Source organism: Colletotrichum abscissum, assembly GCF_030869225.1.
Source record: "Colletotrichum abscissum strain IMI 504890 chromosome Unknown Scaffold_13.1, whole genome shotgun sequence".
Classification (NCBI taxonomy): Eukaryota; Fungi; Ascomycota; class Sordariomycetes; order Glomerellales; family Glomerellaceae; genus Colletotrichum; species Colletotrichum abscissum.
Window position 1 is genome coordinate 674,344 of NW_026850021.1, and position 14,854 is coordinate 689,197.

Genomic DNA, 14,854 nt, shown 5'->3' on the forward strand with positions numbered 1-14,854 from the left:
CGACTGCCCTTTATGGCCCGAACTGTGATACTCTTTGAGGCTCAAGATTCTGCAGTCTGCGGTGGGGCGTCAGCCGGTATGTACCTCGCCAATGTGAGATGCATATGCCAGCGCACGGCAAGCCGGGCCTCGAGCTTGGTTGCCACCCTGAGATGCGAAGCAAGCACCGACAGGGCATGTGCTTCCCAAGATACTAAAGAAGGGCGAGCACCTGCAGTTCTCGTTTCTATGCTCCCTGTGTCTTCAGCTTGTAAATTCTCTCGATATTCTTTGCAAGTTTCGTGCGGCATTCGTCTTGAGCACGATTGCCCAAGATGGCTTACCGACAACAACATGAGAGCGTCCTCTCGACGTCGTCTTACTCTTCGACGGCGTACGATCCGGCCGCCGCTTCGTATACCGCCCTCAAGGAGCCGAAGGAACATGACCAGCGAGGAATCTCCGATCCCATGCTCGTCGACGAGTCGGACAGTATACCAGAATGGAAACCTTCCAAGCACCAGATGGTCATCATCACGACGTTATCCATCATGTCGTTCGTGATTGCCTTGGACGCGAACGTGATTGTCACGTCTTTGAGTGTAAGTCGGCCTTCGTAGCGACGATTTTTGGTAGCTTGATGCTCACATGCTTCTCTTGCGCAGTCAATCATCCAAGATATTGGGGGAACATCCACGCAGGCTTTCTGGGTTGGCACATCCTACCTGATATCTTGCGCAGTCGCAATGCCTTTCTTGGCCTCCCTGAGTGACATCTTTGGCCGTCCCATCATTCTGATTGGCAGCTTGGTTTTCTTCACTGTTGGAACTATCCTTTGCTGCGTGTCGAACGGTATCGGGCTGCTTCTCGGAGGTCGTGTTATTCAGGGTATTGGTGCCGGCGGCATGTATGTGCTCAGCTTGGTTGTCTTTACCGACATTGTGCCACTCCGCCATCGCCCCAAGTACTACGGAATCATGTGAGTAATGATCTACCCTGCGTGCGCAATCATAACTGACACCATCTTCAGTCAGATGGCGTGGGCTATCGGCTCCCTTACCGGCCCCATCATCGGCGGTGCTGTTGCCGAGCACACTACCTGGAGATGGATCTTCTACCTGAACTTCCCCATCTGTGGCTACTCCCTGCTCGCCATCCCTATCCTCTTGACCTTGAAGCCTCCCACGGCAACTTTCAGCGAGAAGCTCAAGCGTGTCGACTGGCTTGGAGGTTTCTTGTTCATCGGCTCCATGGTGACATTCCTCGTTGGTATTTCCTGGGGCGGCAACGACTTCCCCTGGCGCAGCGCGCAGACCTTGGTGCCTGTCTTCATCGGCGCTGCCGGTTTGACAGTGACTCTGTTCTACGAGCACAGCTACGCGAGATACCCGTTCTTGAAGAAGATTCTCTTCACCGACCGCAGCGCCATCACGGTTTACGTCCTCGGCCTTCTTCAGGGTTTCATTGTACGTACATAACACAAACACGCCTCCGATGATCATTCGCTAACCCCTCGTAGCTTTATGGCCAGCTGTACTACATCCCCTTTTACTTCCTCTCCGTCTCGCAGTACAGCCCTACCATGGCTGGCGTAGCCATGCTTCCCGTCACCCTTCTCCTCCTCCCGGGCTCCATCATCTCCGGCATCCTCGTCTCCCGTTTCAACGCGTACCGCTGGTCCATCTGGATCGGCTGGGCCCTGATGTCGATCGCCTCCGGTCTCCTCATCTACTGGGACGTGGACACCTCCTTGCCCGTTCACATCGTCACCCTCGCCATTGGCGGTATCGGCCACGGCTTCGTCCTCAACGCCCAGACTTTCGTCACGGGTGCCATCGTCGAGCCCGAGAACTCGGGTCACGCCGCGGCCATGTACCTCTTCCTGCGCATGTTGGGCTGCGCCATCGGCGTCAACGTTGGTTCCACCACGTTCCAGAACGTCATGGCTATGAAGCTTGAGCGCAAGGGTATCGCGCAGGATATCGCTCAGCGCGCCGAGGAGTATCTTCTCGTCATCAAGGGCCTAGCAGACGGCACGTTCAAGGATGCTGTCTTGGAGTCGTATGCGTTCGGCTTCAAGGGCGTGCACGGCGTGTACGTCTCGTTGGCGGTGATTGCCTTCTTCGCGAGCTTCATGATCCGTCACTACGATTTGAACAAGATCCACGAGACGGCGCATACGTTGCACCAGAACCGGGTGTCGAGGATGTTTGATACCCGCAAGAGCGCGAGCCAGGGACGACCTCAGCCTATTCCCTCTTCGCCCGGTGACAGTTCGTAGACTTCCTCGGGGTTACGATCATTGAGCTGCGTGAGTGTTATCAGACGCTCAACAACCAGCACCCTTTGCAATGGTATGCATGGATAAGTAAGGATACTTGGGGTCGGGAATACGGATACACGGACACACTTGGCACTGAGCATGGAGTTGCGGTATCATAGACACAGGATATGCTGACGGGGTTGGAAGGGATTGTCATGGGTCATTAAGTCTTTTACACGGATAATCTAGCATCATTCATTTACTTGCATATCATCTCATCGCTTGCTGCGTCTTGTACGTGACGATTGTTCATCGCTCTTGAGCATCTGGCTGCCTACGATCCTCGTGATGTCTTTGCGCATTACGGTGTTGTTAGAAACACTGCAATCCTTGAGTGTTCTCTCAACAGGTGGAGAGCACTGAAGGCTACAAGTAGCTGTTTTAAATCCTTACGGATACTCGCCGAGCTGCAAAGACGTCGACTGCCTTAAGCAATACCAAGACGACGATCTCTCGTAATCATAAACTTTATACAATTGACAACGATATGCGTGGCAAAGGTTTGGTATAACAGCAAGCCTCTGACCTTCCGAGGTCCATATCCGGAGCAGCCCATGCTTCAAGGCACATAACTAAAGTAGTGTAGGAACCAATTGCCGGACCGTTCTTTTCCCCTGCCCTACGGATACAAAAAGTAAGGCGGAAAAAAGGGACTAGCAAACGCATAAGTCTGAGTACCTTATTATCAAAGAAAGTTAATTCTTTCTAAGTTATAAGTATAAGAATATAGTTTTAATAAAATAGTATAGTACTTACTTAGTACTTAAATTAAAATACTTTTTAAAGCTTATTATAAAAAAAAGATAATTATATTATTAATTACTTATTATTAAGGTTTATAAGTAGTACTATAATTTTAATTACTATAGTTTTAATTATAATAGCTTTGCTTATAATAAGTAAAAAGTTTAATTATAAATCCCTTAAAAACTTCTTATTAAGAGCTATAAGAGCCTCTAAGTTAAATTAAAATACTTATTAAAATATTAATAACTAAACTAATTTTATAATAACGATTTTAATAAAAAACCTAAAAAAAAATATTAAAATCCTCGCTATTATTAAGTATAATTTACGAAGTATAATAATATAATTATAGAGTATTATTAATATATTTTATATTAAAAAGGGTATTATTAATATTAACGAGACGGATAAGGCTATATTAATATAATACTTTAGCTTCTTCTTATAGCTCGAGGATAATTATTTTAAATAATATTAAAAGTTTATTAAAAAGCTCTTTTAAGTATTTTAATATATTTATTACTATTTTTATAATAATAAGATTCTTAGTACTTATATATAAAAATAAATTATTTATTTTTAAATAATAATATTAGTTTATTAATAAGTTATTAAAATTATAATTTTAATAATCCCTTAATAAGGGAGAGGGTAGAATAGAGGAAAAGATAAGTAATTTATAAAAAAGGTTAAGGTTAAATAGTACGGAATTTGAGGGCAGGGTAGCGTCTATATGTACTGCGGTAATCCTCTAGTAATGCAAAACGATGGAGTTAAACAGTGTAAACGCATGAGTCGGGCGGGATTGAGTTATTCACATCCTGGCTGGGGTTGTAGTGCGTTTGATGAGCTACTCAAACTCTATTGCGTGTTCCCCACGTTCATCATCATGGATTCACCCGAAGGCGCCGATGTCCGTACGCCGTAGTCGGGGTAAAACTTCAATGAACTCTCTCGCTAGGCAGGTCTTTCTGTAGCTGTGGTCGCCTTTTTTGCGTCGCTTTCGTATCGTCCCATGGTCCTCTGAGGTGGCGATATTTCACTCGAGGCACACATCATTAGGCTATTCAGTCGCTACCTAGTCCAGACTCATCGGGGTAGCTACGACAATGAGAGTCCATTCACTCTTCCACATTGCCGTGCCTCTATTGGCAACTGCAGCTTCGGCCGCGGACGGTCCGATAGTCGACCTGAAATATGCCAAATACCAAGGAACATTCAACTCGACCTTGAACCTCAACATATTCAGAGGGTAAGCCCTCTCAAACAAGCTCTCTCAAACAACAACTCCCTTCACGATCTGACCTCACCCCAGAATCCGCTACGCAGCCCCTCCAACAGGCGACCTCCGCTGGAAACTCCCCCAAGACCCAACATCCAGCGGCACAAACGCATCCAACGACACCGTCACCCCAGCCACAGCAAACCCGCCGCGATGCCCATGGGCCCGCCGCTCCCTGCGATACCCCAAAACAGCAGCCGAAGAAGCCGCCCTCCAGAATTTCGCCTTCGCCGGCGACGAAGACTGTCTCTTCCTCAACGTCTTTGCTCCGGCCGGCGCCACGGCCCTGCCGAAACCTCTCCCCGTGGTGGTTTGGATCCACGGCGGCGGGTATAACCTCGACTCGGCGTCCTCCTTTGACTTTTCTTCGCAAATTGCGACGAACAATAACAGCTATGTGGCGGTCGTGATACAGTACCGTCTGGGCGCGTTTGGGTTCCTTTCGTCGGAGGAGCTTCTGAAAGGCGGCGGGGTCGCGAATGCTGGGTTGTGGGACATGGTCCACGCGTTGAGGTGGGTGAAGACGCATGTGGGCAAGTTTGGAGGGGATCCGAGGAGGGTGACGGTCGCGGGACAGTCTGCTGGTGCGGGAGGGGCATTGTTATTGGCTGCGAGTGATGAGGCTGTTGGATTGTTTGATGGTGTTATTGCGAGCAGTCCGTACTTGACTACTCTGCCGTGAGTGACCCCCTTCACCCTTATTGAGGTCTATGTGTAAAGCAAGAACTGACACGTCACAACAGAAAACACGACGGCGATAGACCGACGAGAGCATACAAAAGCCTAGCAGAGCGTATAGGCTGCTCTGCAAATGCTACATCCTCATCCCTCCTCTCCTGCCTCCAGAAAGCAGACTCCCTCACGCTTCAGAATGCAAGCGACTGGGTAAGCACCCAAGGCCGCTACGGCCAATGGGAATGGCGGCCCGTCATCGACGGCAAACTCATCAGCGACACCCTCACGCAGGAGTTGTCGCAGGGGAAAGCCGGCGTCAACGGGCGGCGGGTCCTCACCAGCAACGTCGCGGATGAAGGACCGTATTTCACGTGGCAGAATATTACCACCCAGGCACACTTTGTCTCGTTCCTGCAGAGCAACTACCCCGCGCTGTCGGGGGGTAACGTGACGGAAGTCCTCGCGACGTACGCGCAGAAGCACGAGGCATTCTTGACGGCCAACTCAAAGGACGCGAACAACACGGACCCAGGCTTCAGCACCAACGGTCTCGAATCGCCGTACGCAACGACGGTGTCAGACTACGCTACGGGCTGGCAGCAGGTCGCCAACAACTTCTATGCTGAAGCGACGTTCGTGTGTCCCTCGCACTGGCTCGCGAACGCGTACGCCGCCAAGGATGGGGCGAGAGCGTGGCGGTATCAGTATAGTGTTCCGCCGGCGTACCACGGCGTTGATATTGGTTCTGGGTCGGCTGTTGATGTGTTGCTTGCGCCGGTGGATACGCCTGGGACGGCGGTCACGACACCTTTGCGGCTGGGGTTGCAGAATGCTTGGGGGCAGTTTATCACGCGCGGGGAGGGGTTGGTTCTTGGTGGCGAGGCTGGAGGAAACGCGACGGTGTGGGCGCAGTGGAAGGAGGGCGGGAGGGGCGTTGCGAGTATGTTGAATGCGAATATGACTGGCGGTGTACCGGTTGGTAAGGCGTCTTCGTTTGATGGGATGGTGAGTCTGAATATTACCAGCTATGCGCCTGGGGATGCTGGCAGTCCGCCGCTGGAGGCTGTGTTAAAGGTCGTTGATGGGGATAGGTGGGAAGATGGACGGGGAGAGAGGTGTCGGTTGTTGGCGGATTTGAGCCCTTGGCTGGCTGATTGAGTTTAAGAGTCGCAGACTAGTTGTGATATCTATCGATCATGACATTCAGAGCCGATGAGGAAATGGATTATGGTTCCGTCAATATAAACCTCTGAGTTTGCCCTCGCGTCAACACCAAAATATGCTCGCTAGCGAGGTCTCTCATGAGCTCAATATGCAAAGAACTGACTCAATTCCAGCCAACGGCCCCAAAACTCCCTTCTCCTTCATCATGTCTCCAAATTTGGACGCAGAGGTTACTCTCTAATAGGCCATCTTTTGGTTAGTTGATGCAGTTGAAGAGTCAAAGGTTCGTTGCCGTTGCCTTTGTTTTGATTCGGCTAATTACCTAATTAGGCATAGCTCCGGATAGTCCCCTCGGCATCTCGGCCCCGCGCCAACGGCCCTCGATTCTGTATTTGAAGCGCTACATGCCCTTGACGGTAAACGTAAAAACGCAATCCTCTGAGTGGATGTTCGTCTTTGATTTACTTTCAAGACAGCAAAAGGCTTGCCCTGTGTGGCGATGTTGACGTGGGCTCTGCCATCCCGCTGGTTCGAGCGGATGAGTCGAGATAGGTTCATTGCAACTTGAAGTCTCCTAGGTTCGATCTATACGTAGCCATTGCTTTGGACATAATCGCCAAAAGTAAGAAAGTGACCAAATGATTTGCGTCTTCGTATTGTATCTCGAAGATCGAATCTGGAATGAGCTTTATAACATGACTAAATCAACTTTGAATCGATACGAAGAGGGAAGCCCATTGTTGGCAGCGATAGGACGATAAGCCTTAGTACCGGCGTGCCACTCCCCGCTCCGAGGTTCGGCGAAGCGTCCCTTATCTCCCGTCCCCTCCACCTCCGCGTATCTCCCCTCACCACACTTGCCTGACATCCAGCCCCCAAGACTTCGGGGTCAACAACCATAGACAGGCACAATTCGGTCAGAAATCATCAACCGCGCTGCTTGAATACGTTTCATTCTGTAATATTAGAAAAACCATGGATTCGGGATCCCATGCGTCACCGAGGCGCCTGTCAATGAGCAGCAGACACGGCGTAAGTCGCGAAGCGGCCAAGACCATTTCGGCGTGAGTCTCCGAGACCCCTTCCAGCCCCGTGCCCGTCCGCGCACCCGGTCTCGATCACCTCGGGAGCACCACATTGCGTGAGCCTGGACCGTCGAGACCCATTGTTTCCATCTGCTTTTCTAGGCTTTGCATGCATGCGTGAAGTTGTTCGATTGTTGGTCACTGACGTATTGGGGTATCCGGCAGATGTCTTACGTGCAGACGGAAGAAGGTAAAGTGCTCCGGCGAGGCGCCGTGCACGTATTGCAGCAAGCGGGATCTGGAGTGTCAGTTCCCCGAACCGGGGAAGAAGCGGGTCTATTCTGTTACGTGAGTTCATTGATACCCAAAGTGTAGCGTATGTTTATGCACATGCACTTCTGTGTGCTGACGAATCTCCATAGGAGGATTCAAGATCTCCAGGAGAGACTGGCACGGTATGAAGGCCAGGGGTTCGGTCTCGGACCGACGCTATGTAAGTGACGCTGTATAGATACCTCCCAGTTGGCAGTATTGACGGAGTTGTAGCTCGAGACAGTGAGACTATCAGAGTTCAGACCACTCAAGGAGCGTCGCCAGACCGGCCACCGACGAGGGCGACGGCGCAGACACCCACGGATAACGCCACGCAGGTAAATGCTGCCTCGACGCTTCTGGGATTAGCCCTAGATCAACTCACGTCACCGACGCCGACCAATCCAACATCTGGAGGCCATGGTAACAACCATGTTGCATCATCTCCTGGCTCCGGTGAGTCCGATGCTTCGCCTCGCATATAGCCTTGGTTCGTGTGCTAACGAAACTTCACCAGCCATCGCGGCCGACTCGTCACTTAGCTCAAGCCACACCTTTGGCTCACGGCTGCAAAACCTCTTGGAGCATCCGCGTCTAGGCCGCCGAGAACCAATGCAACCACCCGCCCGCTCCCTCTCCCAAACGACGACCCTAAAGCCCCTCGACGATGGCCCCGCCGGCGTTGGAGGCATCGCCCTGCCCTCGGAAGACGAAGCCCGCCGTCTCTTCGAGAGCATGACCTTCTTCATCGGGTATACACAGCACCACATCGACACGCGCGAGTTCTCGGACCGCCTCGCCTTCTTCTACGCGAATTTGGGTGATACGTCACAGGCTATATCACAGGCGCAGATGCCGTGGTATCTAGAGATGCTACTTGTTTTTGCCATTGGAAAGCTGTTCTCGGGCGGCTTCGATGGGGAGGAGAAGGGCGGGGGCTCGCCGGTTCCCGGGGCGAGCATGTTTGCGCACGTGCAGGCTCGGTTGCCGAGCTTGAGCGAGCTGTACGGGCTGGGCAAACTGGGGATCGAGATTCATGCTTTGGCGGCGGTGTATTTGCAGAATGCGAATCGGAAAGAGGAGGCATATCTTTATGTGAGTTGTCCCTGTCTTCTTGGTTTGTTATGGGGATACTAAACTGCGTAGATCAGCTCAGCCCTTCGACTGGCGACAACGCATGGGTATCATCGCAAGTCGGGGACGCAACACTTGTTACAGTCGGAGAAGGTGCATTTGAACCGTCTCTGGTGGACTGTGTATATGCAAGAGAGGTGAGGAACGAGGCGCCGAGGAATCGATGGGGGATGAGCTGACGCGGTGTGTAGACGACTGGCGGCAGCAACTGGCAACCCTGCCGGGATTCTGGACGATGTTATCGAAATCGATATGCCGACAGACTCCCCAGGTTTCCCACCGGCGCTTCCTCTGCGAACCAATATCAAAATCGCAAAGGTTACCGGAAGAATCCTATCAAGTAAGATGGCTGTCGTGTTCGAAGCAGACGGTTGGAGCTAACTCCATCAGCGATTTATGGACCAGGGAACCACCCGGAAGAGACGTTCGTTCCAAACGTGCAAGAAATTGTCCAGTCGTTATACTGGATTGCCAAGGAGATCCCGGGCGAGTTCTCGCCCAAGCTGTCTGATATGCCATCCATGGAAGGAGACGTCTCTTTGAGAACATCGGCGTATCTCCACATGATGCTATATCAGGTAGGTTATTTCTGCAGCATTGTGCCTTGACATCGCTAATGACTCGTGTAGGCGATTCTCTTGACGATACGGCCTGTGATGCTCCACGTCTCGAAACTGATCTTTGACGAGGAAAGTGGAGGAAGTCTAAGCTTGGGGTCCTCGCCACTTGGGAGATTGAGTCGAACGTGTTCAGAAGCGGCCCGTCGACTGTTGGAGGTCCTGATGCTGTTACGGAAGAGGAACATCCTAAGTACGTCGAAGCGATTCCCGATCCATGAATCCTCTTCTGGGATCTTGACTGACCGATGACCACGTTGTAGCAACTTTTGGCTTCTTCGACCTCGACGCCATCTTTTCGGCTGCTTTCATCATGATCCTGACGATGACGATCGACTCGACCTGCGAGGAGAGCCAGAAATTGGCACCCAGCCCAGGATTATCAGAGGCACTAGAGATACTCGATTACCTGGTAGGTCGCGGCAACGAGTTCGCGCTCCAGCGAGCTCGAGAAGTCAGGCGAATGCGAGACCATCTGTCGACGTTTCTGGACATTCCCAAGAACAGCCCAAGCGAGTTTCGTTCACATCCCCCAGTGGCTACAGGGTCAGGGCCCAGCGGTGGGCAGCAGTCGCCCGCAACGATGGCGGTGTCTACGTCGTCAGAGGATAAAGGTGCCGGTGAGGATGCTAGAGCACGTCAGCAGAGCTTCAGAGATTTGACGATGCGGAGTTCGGTCGAGAGAGGGGGCCTGACGCCGTCGGGGAGTAGCAGGGCGAGCCAACTGGGATCGCGGAGTCTGCTGGACTCGAGTTTGTGGAACGATATCTCGTATCTTTGGATGCAGCCCGCCCCAGGAGCCGAGGATGCACAGGCGTTCGAGCAAGCGGAAGGGATGGCTGATTTGTTGCCCGAAGATGCGTACAATTGGAACTCGATCTACCACAATCAGGATCTAGCCCTGACGGGACAAGATCTGGGGGATTTTGGAGAGTTGGAGAGACATATTCTAGGGTTTGGCGGATAAAACCTCGGGATTTGCTGTAACGACAATGATACCTAGTATAAGATGAGTCAACAAGAGTCAATGGGGGTTGATTGTGCTTGAAAGAAGATACCAAGAGTCTCGAGCAGCGTCATTACTTGCTTGGCTGCGTTGTTGAGCACCAAGGGCAAGCTGCAAGACACATCACTGCGCTGGATGAGTCATCCTTTGATTCACCTGTCAGGCAACCACATCAGTTTATGCTTAACTGGGAGCCTGGGCAGCCAGACGAAGCCATTGGCGAATCAAAGGTCGAGAATGAGAGAAATATTGACGAAAGAGGGAGAGATGAAGTTGAAAGAGCAAAATGCGAGAGGGCGCATTACAAAGCAGGTGGCAGAGAAGAGGTCTGATTGGCTTTGCGTGGTGGTGGAAAGTCAGCCTTGGGGCGGAATACGCAGCGGCGCACAACGTTCTGGCGGACAAAAGTGGGGATGGCAGCCGATTACGGGGCGATGACACCCCTGTACGTCAGTGAATGCCCCTGTACGTCTCGGTCTTCCCCTGCTAGCGTCAAAACTGCTTACCAAAGGCAGCTTTGGAGCTGATCACCTCGGCCAATCATATTCTTTCATCCTGTCTCAAAGCGAGCGATGATTGGCTCTTTGTGGTAGGGAGCTGTTGCCTGCAATTGCCTTTGGTACTTTGGCAGCGCTAAGTGACGCTTGACGAACGACCGAGAAGGAGCGGCCGCCAACGACCGGTCCTGCCTTTGGTGATGGATGCATATAAGAATCCTCAGGTTCTCTGGTCTCTGTGTGTCTTCTCTTCTTTTTACTCCTGTCCATATCAACCTTGCACCAAGCTTCATCACCGCCTATCCTTTTGCGGATATTCATCCAGACGTTCCTGGTATACGACGACACATCCCAGTGGCATCTCAGTCAACAACACCATACGGGACGTTCCCAACAGCTAGCAGAAAACAACTCAATCTTCTGCTACTCACGGCCACTTAGCCATCCCGATGAGTCTTTTTCATCATCCCACATCAAATCGACCCGACGTACCTAATCCCATCATGCTCTTCGGTCAACCCCGCCCCAGTGGCGGACCCGGTCTGTTTGGGGTCCAGCCTACATATCAACACATTTGCGGTCTCTACTACATCGACCCGCATCGGCATCAGAAACATGCGCGGCAATATCTTCCCACACTTTCACAGTCGGTGCACGCTCGCATCATTGCATCGACATCTCGGACAACTCTCACCCAAACCTTTGTCAACCCCTCATCGACGGCGCCCATCCCCGAGCTTCGCTACACCTTTCCCCTCTATGACGGCGTGTCCGTAGTTGCTTTTACCTGCACCATCAACAACGATCGTGTCATTCGTGGCGTTGTCCAAGAGAAGACTGCTGCTCGCAAGACATACAACCAAGCTGTTTCCAAGGGCCAAACTGCTGGTCTCTTGGAGCAACTCCCTGATGCGAGCGATGTCTTCACCACCACCATTGGCAACGTGCCCGCTGGCGCCCAGATTGCCGTCGAGATTGAATACCTCGGCGAGTTGAAGCACGATGCCGAAGTTGACGGCATCAGGTTCACCATTCCCACTGCTATTGCCCCGCGATATGGCGCTTTTCCCGGCGAGTTACTGGCCAAGCCCGCCAATGTCTCTGCAGAGGACGGTATTCGCATAGTAGTTGATGCCCAAGTGCCGGCTGGAAGCTTCATCAAGTCGATCCAGTCGCCTTCACATCCCATTTCTGTCTCTATCGGCTCAACGTCCACTATGCGCGCCAACGCTACACCATCTCTCCAGCTTGCGAGTGCCACACTCTCTCTAGGCACTGCTCAACTGGAACGCGACTTCATTGTCCAGGTCATCGCGACAAACACCTCCAACCCCGTTGCTGTTCTCGAGACGCACCCCGCCATCCCTCATCAGCAGGCCCTCATGGCCACCCTTGTGCCCAAGTTCAAGATTGCCGCCACCAAGCCCGAAGTTGTCTTTATCTGTGATCGCTCTGGTTCTATGGAAGGAAACAAAATGCAAGATCTCAAGAATGCTCTTAGAGTCTTTATGAAATCTCTACCTGTTGGTTCCATGTTCAACATCTGTAGCTTTGGCTCCAGGCATGATTTCTTGTTCCCAAAGTCCGTCGTGTATGACCAGAACACCATGGAAACTGCCATGCGACACATTGACACCTTTTCCGCCAACTACGGAGGCACCCAGATCTATAACCCCATCGAGTCAACTTTCAAGCGACGCCACATCGACCTTGATCTTGAGACTTTCGTCCTCACTGACGGCGAGGTTTGGGACCAAGATCGCCTCTTCGGCATGGTGAACAGAATGGTTAGTGAATCCAAGGGCGCCATTCGTCTCTTTACCCTCGGTGTCGGCAGCGGTGTCAGCCACTCTCTCATTGAAGGCCTCGCTCGAGCTGGCAATGGCTTCTCGCAATCTGTCTCCGAGGGAGAGAAAATGTCTGGCAAAGTCGTCCGCATGCTCAAGGGAGCTCTCACTCCCCATATCAATGACTATACCCTCGAGGTCAAATATGCCGATGCCGAGTCTGAGACGGAGCCTGAAGATGACTTTGATATCATTGAACCAGAAGATGCGGCTCGCGAGAAGACAGCCGATGGCAAAGAATCCGGAAATCCCGCCAAGCCGATTTCCCTCTTTGACACCACCGCAGACGACGATGTTGACATGGAGGATGCCCAAGCTCAAGGCGACGGCTCGGGCCTGGAGCGGTACTCACACATTCCGACAGTCAAGCCTCCCAAGATCCTTCAAGCTCCCTTCCAGATCCCGCCTCTTTTCCCTTTCAGCCGCACTACTGTCTATCTCTTGCTTTCTCCCGACAGAGAGCTGAGATCCAAGACTCCGGAGGCTCTGGTTCTGCGCGGCACCTCATCCCAGGGTCCCTTGGAGCTCCAAATCCCCATCACCCTGCTTGACGATAAGGCCGAGACGATTCATCAGCTCGCCGCTCGCAAGGCTGTTAAGGAACTGGAAGAAGGCCGTGGCTGGATCTATCACGCCAAGGGTAAAGATGGCAACCTTCTAGAAGCGCAGAATCCCGGCCGTTTCCCCAGCATGGTTGAGCGAGAGGCCGTCCGACTTGGCGTCCAGTTCCAGGTAGGAGGCAAATGGTGCTCCTTTGTTGCTGTTGAGCAGAACGACACTCCAAACATCCCCGCCGCCAATACAAAGCAGGTCAACCCAGAGCAGGCCAAACCTGGAGCACAGAATCTGTTCTCAAATCTCCAGAGGGGGCCAGATCCTAGATTAGGTGGTCGGGGAGGCATGGTTTCCCGATCACGGTCCCGAGCTCCTGATGATGGTCAAAACTCGTTATTCGGCGCCGCTTCCCCATCATCAACACGCGCATCAGAGTTCGGTATGTCAACCTCAACGGCTTCCTCAAACCCATTTGCACCACCCAACGGCGGTTCGTTATTCGGCGGATTCGGTTCTTCCACTCCCCAGCAACAGCAACGCTCGACAGCGCCTACGGCCTTCTACCAGTCCACTGGATCCTTATTCGGCCACCCTGTAGCCCCTGCCCCGTCGTCTACCTCAGCTGCCGGTGGCCTCTTTGGTGCAAGTTCGTCTGTCACTGGTGCCTTTGGTGCTGTCCCGACCGCTGGAGGATCTGGACTCTTTGGTGGATCTGGCGGGGGCTTGTTCGGACATCCCACGGCTTCTGCGCCACCCAATCCAGCTTCCACCAGCCCCTTTGGCTCACGTTCTTCTACCACTGATGCATTCGGCGCATCCCCAGCCAGTGCAAGGCAAGCTGGAGGATCTCTGTTTGGTGCAACTGGATCTGGTGGAGGTTTGTTTGGACAACCCATGGCTGCCAATTCTGTCTCGTCCGTGCCCCCGACTGGAGGTCTGTTTGGTAGCGCTTCTCATCGGTCTGCCAGTGACGAGTCTACATCCTTCGTTCCACAAGTTGGAGGTCTCTTTGGCAGTGTATCTCAGGAGTCTGCCGGTGACCAGTCCATTTCCTATGAGACTGAATGTCTCTTTGGCAGCTCAAGCGTAGCTCCCCAATGGTCTGACAGCGGAGAGCCTCCCATCGTCCAAGCTGCCGCGCTGGCCCCTCCCACGGCCCAGGTTGATGCCGCTCTGCTGGATCAATACTGCCGGGAGATGTCTGAAGCGGCAAGCATGCCCCTCCCTGGTGAAGATCCTGATGATGATTGGGAAAATGAGACTCCTTCAGCCGCTGCTCCTGTTGTGAAGTCTACTCTTGACCTGTCGATGAAGAAGAAAAAGTTCAAAAAGGGCCAAGATTCTCCCAACATTGTGCTACCGGGATACGACAACTTCTCATCACCTACCGATCCGTTCTCTGCCATAGTATCGCTCCAGAACTTCAACGGTAGTTGGGACTCTTCGAAGGAAATCTTCAACATCATTGGCACTACTTTAGAGGTGGTGAAGAACGCTCTGCGCTCGCTTGGTATTGATGACGAGGGAGTCATGTCTACCTCTGCAGTCGTTGCCTACCTGCGCAAGGTCCTTCCAGAGGAGCGGGACAGCTGGGAGATGCTGGAGGAGAAGGCGGTTGCTTGGCTCGAGGGGGAGTTGGGTGAAGAGAAGGCCCAGAAGGTTTTGGCTATTGCCGAGGGTCTCTATTGAGG

The 14,854-nt window shown here is 52.4% G+C and overlaps 4 protein-coding genes across 4 annotated transcripts; all 4 read left to right on the forward strand.

Moving 5' to 3' along the window:
- Nucleotides 1-314: 314 nt before the first annotated feature.
- CABS01_06384 (major facilitator superfamily transporter) lies at nt 315-2,260 on the forward strand (the record flags this gene model as incomplete). The annotated part of the gene is made up of 4 exons (XM_060539750.1): nt 315-581; nt 645-958; nt 1,010-1,445; nt 1,499-2,260. The coding sequence occupies 4 exons, from the start codon at nt 315-317 to the stop codon at nt 2,258-2,260; spliced, it is 1,779 nt and encodes a 592-aa protein (XP_060404287.1).
- A 1,678-nt stretch (nt 2,261-3,938) lies between these two features.
- CABS01_06385 (carboxylesterase) lies at nt 3,939-6,164 on the forward strand (the record flags this gene model as incomplete). The annotated part of the gene is made up of 5 exons (XM_060539751.1): nt 3,939-3,966; nt 4,027-4,054; nt 4,137-4,301; nt 4,365-5,009; nt 5,075-6,164. The coding sequence occupies 5 exons, from the start codon at nt 3,939-3,941 to the stop codon at nt 6,162-6,164; spliced, it is 1,956 nt and encodes a 651-aa protein (XP_060404288.1).
- Nucleotides 6,165-7,184: 1,020 nt separating this feature from the next.
- Nucleotides 7,185-10,225, forward strand: CABS01_06386 (uncharacterized protein; the record flags this gene model as incomplete). The annotated part of the gene is made up of 10 exons (XM_060539752.1): nt 7,185-7,234; nt 7,421-7,543; nt 7,618-7,688; nt 7,793-7,963; nt 8,025-8,602; nt 8,726-8,778; nt 8,833-8,981; nt 9,047-9,219; nt 9,271-9,451; nt 9,522-10,225. 10 exons carry the CDS (start codon nt 7,185-7,187, stop codon nt 10,223-10,225), a joined length of 2,253 nt encoding a protein of 750 aa, XP_060404289.1.
- A 1,039-nt stretch (nt 10,226-11,264) lies between these two features.
- On the forward strand, nt 11,265-14,852 carry CABS01_06387 (vault protein inter-alpha-trypsin; the record flags this gene model as incomplete). Its single annotated transcript, XM_060539753.1, has 1 exon — nt 11,265-14,852. The coding sequence occupies one exon, from the start codon at nt 11,265-11,267 to the stop codon at nt 14,850-14,852; it is 3,588 nt and encodes a 1,195-aa protein (XP_060404290.1).
- Between the last annotated feature and the right edge of the window lie 2 nt (nt 14,853-14,854).